The sequence below is a fragment of the Rhopilema esculentum genome, chromosome 6, assembly GCF_057945365.1.
Source record: "Rhopilema esculentum isolate cy_ngs chromosome 6, ASM5794536v1, whole genome shotgun sequence".
Lineage (NCBI taxonomy): Eukaryota > Metazoa > Cnidaria > Scyphozoa > Rhizostomeae > Rhizostomatidae > Rhopilema > Rhopilema esculentum.
The window spans coordinates 7,441,847-7,458,024 of NC_142820.1; the positions used below are offsets into that span (position 1 = coordinate 7,441,847).

At 36.5% G+C, this 16,178-nt stretch overlaps 1 protein-coding gene across 2 annotated transcripts; it reads left to right on the plus strand.

Moving 5' to 3' along the window:
* The first annotated feature begins 2,356 nt into the window (after positions 1 to 2,356).
* LOC148960113 (uncharacterized) lies at positions 2,357 to 13,557 on the plus strand. 2 transcript variants are annotated; one of them, XR_016143822.1, is made up of 2 exons: positions 2,357 to 6,624; positions 10,072 to 10,347. XR_016143822.1 is itself a non-coding variant. In XM_089108881.1 (2 exons), the coding sequence occupies exon 2, from the start codon at positions 10,114 to 10,116 to the stop codon at positions 11,014 to 11,016; it is 903 nt and encodes a 300-aa protein (XP_088965007.1). In that variant the 5' UTR covers positions 2,357 to 2,837; positions 10,072 to 10,113; the 3' UTR covers positions 11,017 to 13,557. The 2 variants fall into 2 exon arrangements, 1 of the variants encoding a protein (XP_088965007.1); XM_089108881.1 differs by having other exon boundaries at positions 2,357 to 2,837; positions 10,072 to 13,557.
* Positions 13,558 to 16,178: the final 2,621 nt, after the last annotated feature.

Here is a 16,178-nt window from a genome sequence, read left to right on the forward strand (position 1 = left end):
GCGTATGTTTATAAAATAATAGTTCTACAGCTACACCTGTCATATTCAATTGAATTTTACAAAAAAATCATTACAAAAGGAATTTATTTGCATGATACATAGAAAAGTTTACATATATACATAGTTTACAAAGCTGTTTATCCGAACTTTTTGTTTTTTATCAATATTTTATTGTCAAGATTCTTTTCTAAAGTTGAAAAGATAGCGCTTAAGTTGAAGTGCGTTATCGGTCGAATTGAAAAAATCTAAAGCCACTGAACCAGTCGACTTTGTCTAACGCTCGAATTTCAATTGATAAATCTTTTAATTTCTACATAAAGCACAGAATGATTTCTACAGATTTCTTCTTTCTTATGATAATCACCTTCAAATGATTTTTTCAAACATAAAAAAAATATTTTACTGTATTCTCGGTCTTCATTATATTAGCCACCTGTCAACGTGGGTCAATTTTTTTCGTCTGATAATTGGTTGCTGATGAAAAAAGGTACTCAAATGCGTAAGTTATTCATTTGCTATTCAATTGAATTTCTCTTCACCTGCTTATTTTAGCTGGAGTGTACAAGATACAACAAAGAAATAATTGTTTTCCACTTGAAATTTGCAACAAACAAACAAAATAAAGAAACATGGAGAGCGGAGGATTGAGAATCAAGTAAGATATACCTGATTCTCTCTTTTCACTTTCTTATGAGCACAGGCAGAATACAAACATTTGGGTTTGAGGCTGTAATCAGGTGGTAGTGACTACTCCTTAACTCCTTTTTTCTCATTTTTACATTTTGGATTTTACAATTTTATCCACACATTGGTTTTTTTAATTTTTACCTTCTATACCTATAAACACATTTAATGAATGCCAGTGGCGTGCTGGCAGGGGGCAAGGGGGCAATTGCCGATCAAATATCAGGGGTGCCACAATGAATTTTCGCCTAATAGGCTCTAGCCAAGTAGATAGCAAATGAGAACAACTTACATTAAATAACTCAACAGTACTAAAGGCGGACACTGTATAAAAATCCACAATAAATTGATTTGAAGAGAACAAGAATCACCTTGTAACATACCACCTCTTCCTTCTTACTTGCTTTTATGCACTTAACAACGATCATTAAACACCACTTCAGGATCTCACGCTAAATCTACATGATTTTTGCACAAAGTAGATACCAGGGGTGAGCCGAAGTAGGGGTGCAGGGTGTTTTTGAGAAACCCGCCGATGATTTTGGGCTTGGCGGTTGAGTTTCATGCATATTTAGGTGCAGTGAAAAATATTGTATCCATATAAGGAAATTGAGGGAAATTAGCCAAGTGATCACATACAGGAAATGATTTGAGAGCTTATTCTTTGTCATGCAGATACTTAGTGTTGTAAATTCACTTATTTTTTTAGTTTTTTGGCCTTTATTCAGACATTAGGTAGCAAAATTAAAATTGCTCCTCCACAGAGGTACAAGGAGTTGGCGTTCCATCTTTGTATCCCCTAAAACCCAAAATTAAAGATGGCACCAAAGTTTTTCACAAAGAGTTGATGTTAAATAGCAGGAAAATGTATGGTGCCCATAATTTACAAAAGAATCCTAACGGAGTTTTACTGACCTACAAATGACACTGCACTATGGGAATTATGATGGATTAGCTGGGTTAGCTGTCTCTGACATATCTCAAGATAAGACAAAACAACTTCAAAAACTTTACAAAAGATAAATTGATGTTGTTATCAGTAAAGTTGCAAAAATCTTACCCAGATTACTGCAATGTTTGACTCTGTGCATGATATGAGACAATCTTAACGGTCTCACTGTCGCTCTACATATTCCTGACGGAAATGTTTTCTTCATAGCTTTTTTCAATTTTGAGTATGTATTATGCAAAATAAGCTGAATGTGTTAGAAATTGTCTGGGATATGGCCACATAAGCACAGGCTCTTTCCCCATCAAACCTCTGTAATTGGTCTTTGTTCATAACTTTATGAACCAGGCCAAATTAACAGTAATGCGTTAGCAAACTTTAAACTTTCCATGGGCCACATCTCACCCAATTTGGAACACATCTAACTAATTTTGCATATTGCGAGGTATTTTATGCTGCTCTTTCAGATAATGTGGTCAAATTTAAGAAATTTAAAAAAAAGATTTTTGATGACGTCACACTTTGGTGCTCTTTATGTTGACCAGCACATAAGGGCAGGTCTGCCTTTCTAATGTTGCTCTAGATTGAGCTTGTAACACTAGCCCTTGATTATTTTACAAGAAATAATATTCTAAAATCAAAACATGTCTTCCATTCAGAAAAGCGTTGATTTTTATTGTTTTTTGAGCTTGAATTTCAAAGAAGTGATCGTTTCTTTTGTGATCTATTCATCAACACGAGTGATCTTAACATACTAAACGTCTTATTTTGCTAACCATTGTCTGTCAAAAAACTGTTTTAAGTCTATGAGAATGCAAAAGACGGTCCTTAATTTGAACGCACCCCAGTTGAAAGATGTCCGAGCTGAGCAAAAAGCTGACAGTTGTCTCTGTTTAACTTTCTTAATGTGGAAATGAAAAGCTTTGCAACAGGTCACAAAAGAATAGAGATGGAAAATTAATCTTTGTCAATGAAGAAACAAAATATTACTTGCTCAGTCCCTACAAGGTCATTAACTGGTTTTTAATTCAAAAGAGAACAATTTGAAAATAGCATCGAAGACGGCTCATCTTGTCTAACAAAGAGGTCAGTTGGCAGACGAATAGTTTAGTTTCAGAGCCAGCCAGACATGCCAGCTTTTTCTTTGGTTGAGTGGCATGCACAACTTCAGCCATCAAGTCGGAGTTAAGTCAGAGTCGAACAGGTAAACGGGTATTCAGTATCAATTTTTTATTGAGCGACAATATCTACCAAAATTCCCTATAACGCCCTGTTCCTTATGTGTTCTTGAAAAATGATTAACTTTTTTCTGGTAAGAAGGCCAAACTGCACCCCTGCGTTATGTACAATTGTTTTTGAAAAGAGAGAGGGAATGCAGTATAAAAAGTTCAAAAATTTAGTATACTGTGCCAAAACGTTTGACGGTAGGTATTGTAGATGTAGAAATTGCAATTGCAAATTCATTTATTGCTGTGTTAACGATTTTACCCTCTGTATCTCTGCAGTAGACCTGCTTTAACAAACAAGTTGTTTATGCTTGGGTGCGTGTTTCATAACAAATACAAGGGCTGGTGTTGTTAAACAGCTTACGGTTTTAATGCCAAGTCCTTTGGTTTAAAATTAAAATGAAGATTAATGAATGCATCAATAATCTAATGAATCTAAGTTTTAATCTCGAATTTAAAGGTTTGAGTCGGTTGCACTTGCAGAATGGACAACATGCTTTGCAAAATTGATTTCAAGCACCAATATTGGGGTTGGAGTATTGTTCAGAAGAACGGGCCCTGTTATGAACGAGCAATGGAATAGAAGGTCCTGACGAAACAAAATAAGTATTTTTAGTTCAAGTTTGGGGTGGGGGACTTCGTGTATGTCCTCCCAGATCAACCTGTATTCAATATTGTGTAGGTGGTTTTAGATTCAATGAATACGTCCGTTTTTCTATAGAATATAAACAACTTTATGAGCACTCCATTCATTAAACGCAATCTCAGTTTCATAACAGGCTTCAACATTATGCTGATTTTTCAATGTCTGTTTGAGGACACATTCATTTTACTGTGTTCCTACCTGCTCCATGGCTTTGCTTAAAAAAATAAAGCTCTTGTGATTGTTTTTAAATACATTGTTGCAATTCCTTAATTTTGAGCACGTTTTGACCATGTTATTAAGCATACATTTTCAAAGCTCACTTATTGATCATTTACAATAACTATATCCATTCACAAAAAGTAGCTTTTGTTATTTTCTACACCGTTTTCAATGCAATGGAAGGTAAAATTAAAACAAATTCATTTACACAGAGGAAAACATAAAGATTAAATGTGGGTAGCATGGCTTGCAAGTGTCGAAAATCTAGGAGAGTGTCGAACTAAACTTGATTGAGAATTAGTCATTGAAAATGCGAAAGCCTTTCTTTAACAAAAGTCTGCATAAAAACAACTTTCAATGACAACAGTCAATTTAAAGTTACGGGACTACACTTATGCTCTAGTAAGGGCTACTTAACTTGAAAGCATTCAGAAATATATGTTTAAAGATCTTTTGCACTTGCGAATTTAGATCAAATCCATGCAATGACGTATATATAGGGGGGCGTCAAGGGGGTGAAATCTCTCCTGAAAAGCTAAATTGCTATTTTGTCTGAAAACTCCTGATCGTGATCTGTTTTATTTCAGTTCTAACGTAAATGTTATGCTCAACTTTATAAAAGAATAAAAATGTCTCCCGGTCTAGCCTTATGTCACAGCGGATCTTCAGGCAACAAAATATTAGTACTGTATCTTTTAAGTTAGAGCACTGCTGTTTGGTTTATTAACTGTGTTGTCTAAAGTATTACACCTATTTGAATACACCTCAGGCCAATTTTAAATTGAATACACCTCAGGCCATGGGATATATTGATAAAAACTTGAAATCATTGCCTCAGATTTTCATCCAGTCAAAATCCACTTTAGATACAGTTTCTTGCCATCCTAAGATATCACATCTCTAAAATTTTTCTTGTCACCAACCATGGTGGCAGCCTTTCTTAACCCTTCTATAACTTTTATATTTTTGCCTCTCCACTTACAAATACGTTTCGCCCGTCCTGTACACATTTGCTATAAAGAAAAAGTGAGCCTTAAATCTAGAGTTATCGTCCAGTTCTGTTTATTGTTATTAACTTGTGATACAGGCATTAAGCAGAAAAATATAAAGGAAATAAAGCAAGTTGTTATTTGCTTGCACTTTAGGCGGTGATAAAGGGAGATGGGGCCCTATAGAAAGACCTATCTTGCCATTCCTTCGATTTCTGAACAAAAAATGAAAAATTTCGTCACTGCACAAATGTACCTTTCATCACTGCACGAATTGGTTATCATTACACGCTAAAAATTTGAATATAAAAAGGTCAAGTTGAAAATGAAAAAAAGGCACCAGTTTGGCTCACAGAATGAACTGAAACCCCAACGCACGGAGCCAACTTTACGGTAATACGGAGCCAAATTAGATCATCATTAAAAATGAAAATTACACGAAAACATTTTGAAGCTGCGGAAAAAGATTCGTTGTCAATGGGACAAATAACTGTTAATAAAGCTGCCGTTCTGTTTAATTGGATTGAAAAGCAAGCGGCATAGAATTGCCTACAGAATTTAGGATGAACTAAAACCTTATGCCATTATTTTGAAGGAGACAAATTTCTGTTATCATTTTCTGCCAAGTTTTTGAGTAAGGAGGCAGCGGAAAAAACACGTGACCATAGTGTCATCTGCATTTTTTCGATAAGGAGTTGTATGGTTTGACGATTTAGTCCCAGGAGCGTCCTAAATATTGCATTACGGGGGGTCAGTTCGGCAAAATTTGAGGAGACATCCAAAAATATCGGCTCTTCTCTATCGAAACCCACATTGCCAGTTTATGCCTGCCGAAAAGCACAACATTGAGGAGCAAGTTCGTCGTTTTTTATTTAAATTTTTTGGAATCTGTCTTTATAAAAACAAAAGATCCTTTCTTGTGTAGAGGGAAACGGTTTCTCTCATATACTCTTAAACTACATGAGAGACTAGAGCTGTTGCAGATTGGTCAAGAACAAGGAACCAATCTAAAGCGCCAATCCTATACACATAAATATTGGACGTATCCCTCTATATTGTATCGCTGAGACCCCGTTTACACTGTCCCGTTCAAAAACGGAACCTGACGGTCCAAATTCATCATGTGAACCATAACCATATCTGAAAGCACCCCTATCTAAGTTGGAAAGTTGTCAAGGTTTTTCATACTTCAGATCGATGAAAGCTTCAATGTTATTCGCCTTTTTGGTATCACACTGATTGATTTTCAAACAGAATCCGAAATACTGAACACCCACATTTTAAAACCTGCCCTCTGTCTAAGTTATTTAAGTTGTCACTGTTGTTAATGTTTCAAATAGATAAGAACTTCAATGTTATTCACCTATTTTGTAGAAAACTGATTGACTTTCAAGCAGAGCACGAGAAAAATTGAACACATGTAGAATAATTTAACATGTGCAGCTAAGATATTGAATGATCCTTTAATCAAGGATCAGCAAAATGTTCTTTTTTCCGACGCTGTAATCATGAATAATTTATTTGCACCAAGCCGGTATTTAAAGAAAATTTAAACGACAACGTTTCTTATTGATATAAATTTATACTTTCCACTGCTTTACGAGTTGTTCAAGGTTCTACAGAAACAAATATTTGATTTCTTGCAATTTTGTTAATGGCGTAATGGTTTTATAATATCAGCAAATGTCGAAAGATCTGTATGAGAAAGAACTTTGAGTTTGACGGTCAGATTGAATGAAGAAAGGTACATATGCTGTGGCAGCATCGACATGGAGGGATAAGCCGAATCATGCGCTTTATTTATGAATGTTGAAAATGAATTATTCATTAAATGCAGGTTGACGAAAGGTGACTATCTGTTCACTTTCGCCATTTCTGGTATTGCGAGAAACAGTTTCTATGTTTCTTTAGGTAGGTGAATTTATTTTTGTCTTCTAAAGTTACGTCTTTGTCGATCCCTAAAAGGTTTGATCTTTAATAATTAATTTGTCCCAAACAAGTCACAAAATTCTTCCTCTTTGAAATTCAAATTGACTTTCGAAAACTTTTTCCTTTTAGACCAACATAATGATTAACTCTTAAGAACCTAGAACCTGGCTTTTTTACTACCATAAAATGTTTCGGTTGCTTTTTTGTCATACACGATAATCTCCCAAAATAAGCAATCAAGTTGAAGATCGTAGTTAGTTTAAGGCAAAGGAACAAACAACCAAAACAATGAAAATAGCTCGTTGTTTCTTTTTATAAGGGAATAGTTTGCTGTGATTTCGAGCCGTTCACATAGAAAGACAACAAGAACCAAATTTTTTTTATGTAAATGCTAGCACAATTATTAGAAACATGTCCCTCTTGGCTGCTACTTCCAGCACCAAAAAACGAAGAAAGTAACATTGTCTAGGTCAATTCAAACATATGAAAAGTTGCTAAAATTTCTTACCCACTGATGAATGTGTATTCCCATGTTTTTTCGGTTACAAACTTTGTGATATTGTAGTCTTCCAAGTAATGTGGTGCCCTCTTATGCCACTACTGTGCCCCTTCGTTTGTGGTAACAGCAATTTTCGGGCAGTCGTTGCTCCACATCATTCCGTCTAGAAATTGTAAGAATTTTAACCATGCGAACTAATTTCTATATGCAAAAATACCATTAAAATGTATGCTTAACCATAGACGTAGGAAGAATTTAAAACGTTTGGAGGGGGGGGGGGAAGGTTAACCATAGTAGCCTGTGTTCAAGACCCTAACTTGAAAGTAGAGTTAGGGGTCTGGAGCACAGGCTAAACCATAGACATACATAAGCCTTGTTAACACTACAAATTTCAACCTAGGTTGACCCCAGATTAAGATCTTCGAAATGCAGAAGGTGGGTTGAACCTAGGTTAAGCCAACCCTGCTTTGAAGGTGGGTTGAGCCTAGGTTGACCCCAGATTAAGATCTTCGAAATGCAGGAGGTGGGTTGAACCTAGGTTAATGATCTGTTATGCGCATGCGCTTTTCGAGCTTTGCATCAAATGGCGCCAATACACAGTTATTGCCCAAACAAAAATTTTTCTTGGAACGCTCGGGAGAAGAGTCCTTTCCATCCGAAGCAACAAATTTTGGAAATGAATGAAGCAAAGACCGAGAAAGGTACAACGTGGGGTGACGCGACGATGGAGTCATTACATTAATCGAAGTAGGGATCCAACAACAGCTAAATTCTTTCACAAGGAAACGGTCTATAAACGAAAGATTGCAAGAAGACTGCAGGGGGAAGGTGAATTCATGCGTACCGCAGTAAATTCGATCTCGACATCAAAATCACATAATTGCCGTCGGCCATTTTGAAAGATGCCAATGAACGCAATAGACAATGAAGCGCATGCGTGGCGAAACTAATCCGGGGTCAACCCAACCTTGGGTTTAGACTATACTTTGTAGTCAATGCAGTGTGAACAAAATTGGGTTCAATCTGGGATCAGCCCAAGTTAGCATTAACCCAGGTGAAAATTGGTAGTGTAGATAGGGCTACGGGAAGCATTTCAAAAGTGGTGGGGTGGGGGCGCTTAGCCATAGACATATGAAGCATTTCAAAAGTGGAGGGCACATATAGCCAATAAAAGGGGCACCTATGCGAGCTGCAAAAAGGTATTTTGCCTCTGTTTCTGAAACGTGGGGGTGACCTCTTTGCCCCTACCTCTATGCGTTCAGCTTAAAATGCCACAATCATGGATTTGCCTAAGAGGTTATGCATGGTAAAATAGAAAAAAATTCAACTTTGGTTTCAACAAAATGGAGAATAAACATGCTTTGCTCTTTGATCAAATGGTCAAATGGCAAGAATTGATACATTCTCAATGCAAAATGCTTGGCAACTTTTCCCATCACGCTTTCTCCAGATTCAGTCATTATTGGATGGAAATTTCCGCCAGTAGCAAATGTAGAATTTCCCTTGCAATGCGTCTCAAAATAGGTCAGTTGATGCTCTAAGAATGGGTCTGTGAAAATCAATGACCTGATTTCTAGAAATAAAACCAATCTTAATCGTTCATGCAATATGTATCTGTCAAAGATGAATAAAAAAAAATCTTTCTATATGGTACGATTCTCGAATTTTTGGAAAAGGAATTTAGCTTCGTCCCGATGCTAACATGGCAGATTAAATAATTATATCAAAAGATTCTTGCATTAAACTCTTTGGCTTTAGAAAAAATTTGTTGGGGATACGAAATAGGCCATTACTAATAGAATTTACATAAGAACATTTTTCGAGCTTGATTATAAAGTTATTTCATTCCAACGGTAAAAAATTCTTGTGCTGTGTATTAAGAATTTTCAGCTGTTTGCTGCCTCAAACCGTATGTTTATGAACAAGGAACCTTCGTGCAAAAATAATTCGCAGATATTGTTTAGAAAAAAATTTGGTATTATGGTTTATTCAAGGGATCTAAATGTTAATTTTCATATAAATTGGCCCGTATGTTTTTTGAATGAGATTTTCAGAGTAGGCCTCCGGATATTTGAATGTCACAGAGATTCTATCAAGACACAGTTCCATGTAGCAGGCACCGCAGAGCAGGGAGGCTGGGGGGGGCTTTAGCCCCTCCACTTTTTGCAAGAAATGCCAAATATTTAGTACTCAACTACCAGTAAAGCCTCTTTTTTTAAGATTTAAGCCCCCCCACTTTTGTTAGACCCCCCCCACTTTTTCAACGCTCCGCGGTGCCTGATGTAGACGCATTTCCTGGAACCTTAAAGGTTTAAATTTATTCTTTGTCTATTGACTCTACAAAATCTAAATACAAATAGAATTTAAAATGATTTTCCAACTCATTATCACTACAACTTTTAATAAAACGTTATAGCTATTAATGAATTGTAACATAGCATTGTATCAACAAGTAGAGAATTAGATTGCAGTCTTGCTGCAAAAATACAAGGATTCTACGCAGGCTTTTGACGAGGATTCCTTAAATGAGATATGAATGTGACCGTTATTTTTTTATAGTTGGGCCATCGAAGGGGTAGAAGAAGGGGTTTTTTGTCAAAATGACCGGTCCCCAAATTATTGGTAGATGTTGCTGTCCAGGAATACCAGGATATGACCAGATTCCTTTCTACAAGACAACAAGTGAAAAATTCTGCAAATTCGTAAAACTTAAATCTTCTAACGTAAACCTGAGTGACCCCCACCATATGTTTTGTATGAGAACTTTCACATCAATAAGAAATGCCTAGGCATCAGAAACTAACCATATGCTATGTCCTTTTGAATTTGCAACAGGTCGATCATAGATTAATTTTAAAGTTGCTAGATAATGATGTGAATGTTGTTTGTTCTCATCTCGAAACTGCTTACCAAAGATTTCTTTCGCGCAGATAAAGAGAAGACATCTCAAGAGTTGCTCAACTGGGAAAGCAATGGATGTGCGCGAAGTAGAGACACTTTATATACAGCATTTGAATCTGTCAAGTGGGCAAACTATATGTCTTGCTATCTTCTCTGCAATAATTATGGTGACCAACGTGGGATCAAGTTCATTTTTATGCTACGCTATTTGGAAGCTAAAACTAACAAGAAACATATCGCATCGTTTTGTTCTTGCCATGGGAATATCTGACTGCTCCATTGGACTTTTCTTGCAGCCAACGTTAATTGCTATACTTTATGTCAAAGAAAGGGCTGCCTTGGCAGTGGCAGAATTTTTGGGCCAGATATTTGCATTCACATTCGCCCATTTTTCAAGTGTCATGATTCTTATTATTGCTTTGGATCGTTTTATGCACATGAAACATTTGAACGACTACACTACGAGAATGACGTCACGAAAATGCGTAATACTCATTGCTGCAAACGCAATCGGAAATGCCTTGCTTGCAATTTTGTCGGTATTTTCTTCATTTTACGGATTCTTTCTATATTTGAACATTATTTTTTCAATCGTTGACTTTGCTCTGCTGGTCATTATTTTCATGCTCTACGCAAAGACATATTGGTCACTTCGTAGCCGAGTTGGACAGCTGTCTCTGGAAAGGGGCACCTCGAACCATTTCGATCTATCAAAAAGCATGCTGTTTGTCCTGTTCTCGATATTCCTCTGCTATCTACCATTCAATGTAGTTGAAACTGTCATCTATTTTCAGAAGTATTCACAGAGACTTGAGTATTTTGAAGAGGCAACTCTTGTGGCTTATTACTGGTCACTTTTGCTGATTTTCTGTTGCCCTTCGCTCAACTCTATCATATTCATTGTATCTAGTCGGAGAATGAGAAGATTTTCAAAATCCCTCCTTTGCAGAAGGCAATTGGCGAAACCTGCATGACAAGTCTAATTGCAACCAATCACTAGTTGCAGCATTTTTTCTTTGGAAGCTTTTATTTAACTACTGTTATGAACTAAAGAACTGTTTTCATTCTCTTTGTTTACGCAGAATGTACCTAATTTCATTCACATTAGCTCAGTTTTAAATATCTTTATAATTAATGGGTATACTTTATATAATAAGATCAATGAAATAATTATTTTCTTTCTCCTTTCTCAATGCAAATAATGTAGAAGTTGGGAAAACTTTCAAGTGAGACACACAATGATACAACACGAGAAGCACAGAAAATACCCATTGGTAACCCAGGAGTAAAGACCGAAATATCTGCCTTCTGCCAATACACTCGTTTTTTTATAAGAAACTTGCTATAAGAAACGAGTACTGGACAGTCAGAAAAAATTAAGAATCTCAGAACTCGAAGCAAAAAAATTAAGAAACTATTAAATCGTGATAAAACCGAGAACAACGAAATTTTGTAAAATTTTTGCTTTGTTGGCCTAGAACTTAAGACACAAGGGATAAAGATATACTTCCCACATCTAAATTCAGCATCAGAACGGAAGCGAATCTCTTGACGTGATAAAAAAGGTTACAAACATTTCATAACAATATTCATGACATCATAATCAAGAAACTCTTAAGAAACAATGAGTATTGAAATTTCCAGAACATTAAGAAACTGGAGTGCTCAACATCGACTTTTGTTTCTTATCAAAAAATGAGTGTAGTCAATAAGATGTTTGAACACAGTATGATTTGCAAATTATTGCATTTTAATTCAGTTATAGTCAGTATATACTATCCAAAATTCCATGAAAGCACCTACAAAGCCACTGTCCTAAAAAGTGTTCTTTAAATAAACAAAAATAAACTATGGTATCCCTTCAAACCTTTCATTTACTTACCTAGAAATATTCAGGGTAATGAACTATCAAACCGGTTCATTCGTTAAGACCCTGGGTTACATTATTGACGTGGAATTCGGGAATTCGTAGGGAATTGTACCCTGGGTACCAGACTCACTATTTATAAAATAAAATCTATTATTTTATATAGTGAGGCTGGTACCCAGGGTAAGGGAATTGGTGAATTATGCATAAAATTTTATCTTGCTGATGATACTATTTCTGCTTGTGCAAATGATTAGGTCATCAAGTTGGAAGTACCTTGTTTTCTATTTGGTAGTCATTCCACATTTGCTTGTAAACATTGGAAATAATCTCAATAAAGTTTGATTTTCATTGAGATTTTTCTCTAAACTCAGCAAAAGAAATTTGTTTAAAGGTTTCAAAAAGTAAATTGCTTTTTTTGAAAAGCAACAAAGAAATAAAGCTGTCTTTTCAAAAATGTGAGTGTTTTCGGCAGTCACTCCTTTCGACATTTGTGTCTTGTATTTGCTTGTTTGTTTGTGTTTTTTCAACAGACTCTTTCTATTATTGTTCGTTCAACTGGAAAGAGCGCGATTCTTTTACTTTTAAAAAGGTGCAATTGCTTAGCATCTGCCGATTTCATCTAGACTTGTGTTTTTTTGATAAAAATTCTTTAACCGGGAAACAAGCAAACAAGAAACCAACTTTTCGGATTCTCAAGAGCGGCAGGGGCGTCGTGGCCGGGGGGCAAGGGGGGCGGTGGCCCCCTCTGCTCTCAAAATTAGATGGATTTTCGGAAAGATCACTGTTTTGTCAGAAAATTCTCAAACTTGAGCTATGGATAAATCTCAAACTCTTAGCAAGAAACTCTTAAGAAACAGTGAGAAACAGTGAAATTTCCAGAACATTAAGAAACTGGAGTACTCAGCATCGACTTTGCTTCTTATAAAAAAAATGAGTGTCCTTCATAGAAATATAAACACAAGTGCTCTTTGAAGCATGTTTCAATTTTCAACGGAACACCTTCTAAAATTTTATGAGACATTAGAGCAAGGCTCTATAATTTTCTCTTTTCTGGTGCCTGTGAAATTATTGCATAGCCCTAAAAGCTGACTTTTACCACTTTGTGCTTTGTCAAGTCAACTCTCAGGTCAACATGGTAGAGTCTATCGGGCTATTTGTAAACCAGGTGGTTGTTTGTTTGAACTTTTCCACTGATCCTAGGAAATCTGTTTTTGTAGTGGGAAGACCACTGCCTGCAAATGACTGAGACACTCCTCTTTCATGGCCACGTAGCATGCACAATGAAGATTCGGTCAAATGCCCAAGCTCGTAAGAACGTTCATTTGAATGCCTTCCCTTGTTCGTTTACCTAACATGATCATCTTGCAGCTGGCAAAGTTTGCAAAACCATTGCTTATTTTGTTGGGTGGATGGTAAATAGACTCATCTTTACTTGGCAAGTGATAAAGCTCGTTTTACACTTGATCCGGAAAAAGTAATCGGAACAATTTAAAGAGAAATATGGGGCTTATTCTTGGGTCTAAAATCTACAAGCAAATATTTACCTGCTTATCTAAATACCTCCTAAAAATGATCAGGGAAGCAGGATTTCCAAGCAATTTTTTTTGCTAACCCATTGAGATTGACGTAAAATACAGTAACAGAAAGCAGTTAAGTATGCAATTTTTGACTTGCCAACAAAGCTACAGCCAGAGGTATAGCAATATTTGGTTGGGGGGGGGGGGGGGGGGGGTTGGTTGAGTCTTTTTGCTATTCCAAAGAATAGGTATTTCGAATCCTTTTGGCGTAGTTGGTATGGCGCTGAATAGTACATCAAAATTTGGTCATTTCTAAGGCCTTTAAAACGCTTGACAAAATGTGAGTTTTACTCTAAAAATGAAATTTAATCAGTGAAGGACTAAGGTACTATTTAAGGCACTAAAATTAAATTGTTTTAGCCAGAGCAAAACTTTAATGTATTCAACGTCTTCTCCATCATATACTAACAACAGCTACGTATTGTAGGAACCGGTTTCAGTTAAATTTTCTATAGTCAGGAAAGAGGGACGCTTTGCCTGCTACGAGAGGAAGTTTACATGGAAATATAAATGATCTTCTTTACATACCTGACGCATACAAAGCGCAGAAGACGCAACAGAAGGAGCGTGGCAAGTATTTGAGGATCATGCTATCTGCAAGTTCAAAAAACCCTACCTTTCTTACTCGACAATGGAGGAGCTTATAAATGTACGGAGTGGGAAGCGAGTTTGCCTCTACGAAAGGGGCTGGTCTCATATTCAGTGATCAGCATTAGCGTAACCAAGATAGTTAGATTGGGGGACAAAGGCGAATTGAGAACGGGGGAAATAGGAGTTGAAACCCTTCGGAACGAAAAAAGCACTCCTTCCCAAATAGATTTTTTGCCATTGTGTCTGTCCGTCCCCTCTTGCCTCCTCCTCACTATGCTACTAGCCTGAGATCAGGCTCGGATGGAGACCGGGAAAAATAGAAAAATAAGAAAAAGAAAGGAAACCCTCTTCTGCCCCCGCCTCCTCCGCCCCGAGAGCCTGATCACAGGCTACTATGCTACTGGCAAATTAAGAACTATTCACATCTCGAAGACTTCAGTGATTTTTTTCAGAAGTTCTTTCTTTCTAGATTCGGGAAATTATGTTTTTCTTCAATGCTTCATTTTATTTATTGGTTAGAAGCCGATAAAGGTACTGTCCTGCCAAAGCTTTCAGGTTTCGAACGCCCTTCAACTTTCATTGCTTTACTTGGCGAAGAAAAGAGAGTTCCTTACGACAATCACCGGTAGTATTGCCCTTAAAGAAGTCTCTGAAGAAAAGTTAATTTCAGTACAATGCGTTCTGTTTCGCTTTTTCGAGCCATTCGGAAACATATTTCATCATCAAAGCAAGAAAGATTTCATTAAAAAGATTTATTTGTCCAGCAAAATGGTTGGACTCGAACTTGTACTTTATAAAAACGAGTTCTATCCAGTTTTGACAGCTTGGTGACCCTCTGCTTAGATACAACACGGTATCTTAAGCAAACACTTCAGGTGACAATATAGAATGCTTGCAAACCATTTATTTTGGTGTACAATGAAGTTTCAGGCAGACAAACAATATATGGTATTTTTTCTAGTAGTTTCATTGAGAGGACGCATACTCTTCCTGTGCTGTTCAGAGGTTTAAGACGAATTGTAAAAAACCGTGTAAATATTGGCTAATGGATAAACAGAGATTTCTAAAGCCGAGTGAATTGTTTGGGTAAAAGAAACAACTTCATTATTGCTGAACATATGTTGCTGCAAAAGGGAAAATTAAATCAAATTTTTGACCTTTGAGTAATCTCGGAGAAAAGCCATTTGGAGGTCAAAGGAAAAGCAAAGCATAGAGATTGTGAGTGTCGTTCAACTTTCTTAGACGTTTCACTTAGTAACGTAGAAAACTTGAAGAAATGGGTGCAAAATACAGTTCCAGGTTACAGTAACAGGAGACCAGTTTGGCTTATGTATAAGCAACATCCAATCTTTCTTTGGGGCAGATTGTGTTGTTGTGATAAGTGTTTGATTCTATAGATGTGAATAGTGAAAGTAAGAATTCATGTAACTTTTAACCGTCTGTTCCTCTTTGGTCATTATTGGAAGTTTCAAAACCTGACTAATGTCAGGAGAATTGTCGCATGATGCACAGCATTTATCTATTTTGTATACATTTTCCATCTTGAAATTAGGAATGTCCTTTTTCAAAGCAATTTGAATTGCAGGTTTGGTGCTATAGCGATATCATTGACCATGCATTATTTTACAGGTAAGATTGGACAAAAGATAGAGAGAAAGATAAGACAAGGAAATAAGCAGTTATCTTTCTTTGGTTGCTCAGCATGGCTAGAGAAACTGAATTCATTAATCCAAGTTCGCCTCAGTTTAACAATAATTTTCTCGTCCCATACATTTTGGTCAACACCATTGCATCCTTGTTTAATATTTTAATAAATCTGAGCCTGGCTTATGCCGTCAGAAAAATGAAACTGTTTAAAAAGCCGTCATACAGATTTATACTATGTTTGAGTATCTCTGATTTCTGTGTGGGCATGGCCGTGCAGCCACTTCTATCAACACGACTTCTGGTGACGAACGTGGAGAAACTGAAAGTTATCAGGCTTCTTCTAACATTTCTTGGCATAGTTTTTGTGCAGCTATCCGGCATGACGACTGCCTTGATTTCCCTCGATAGATACCTCCACATGAAACATTTGATGTACTATCAATCTCATATG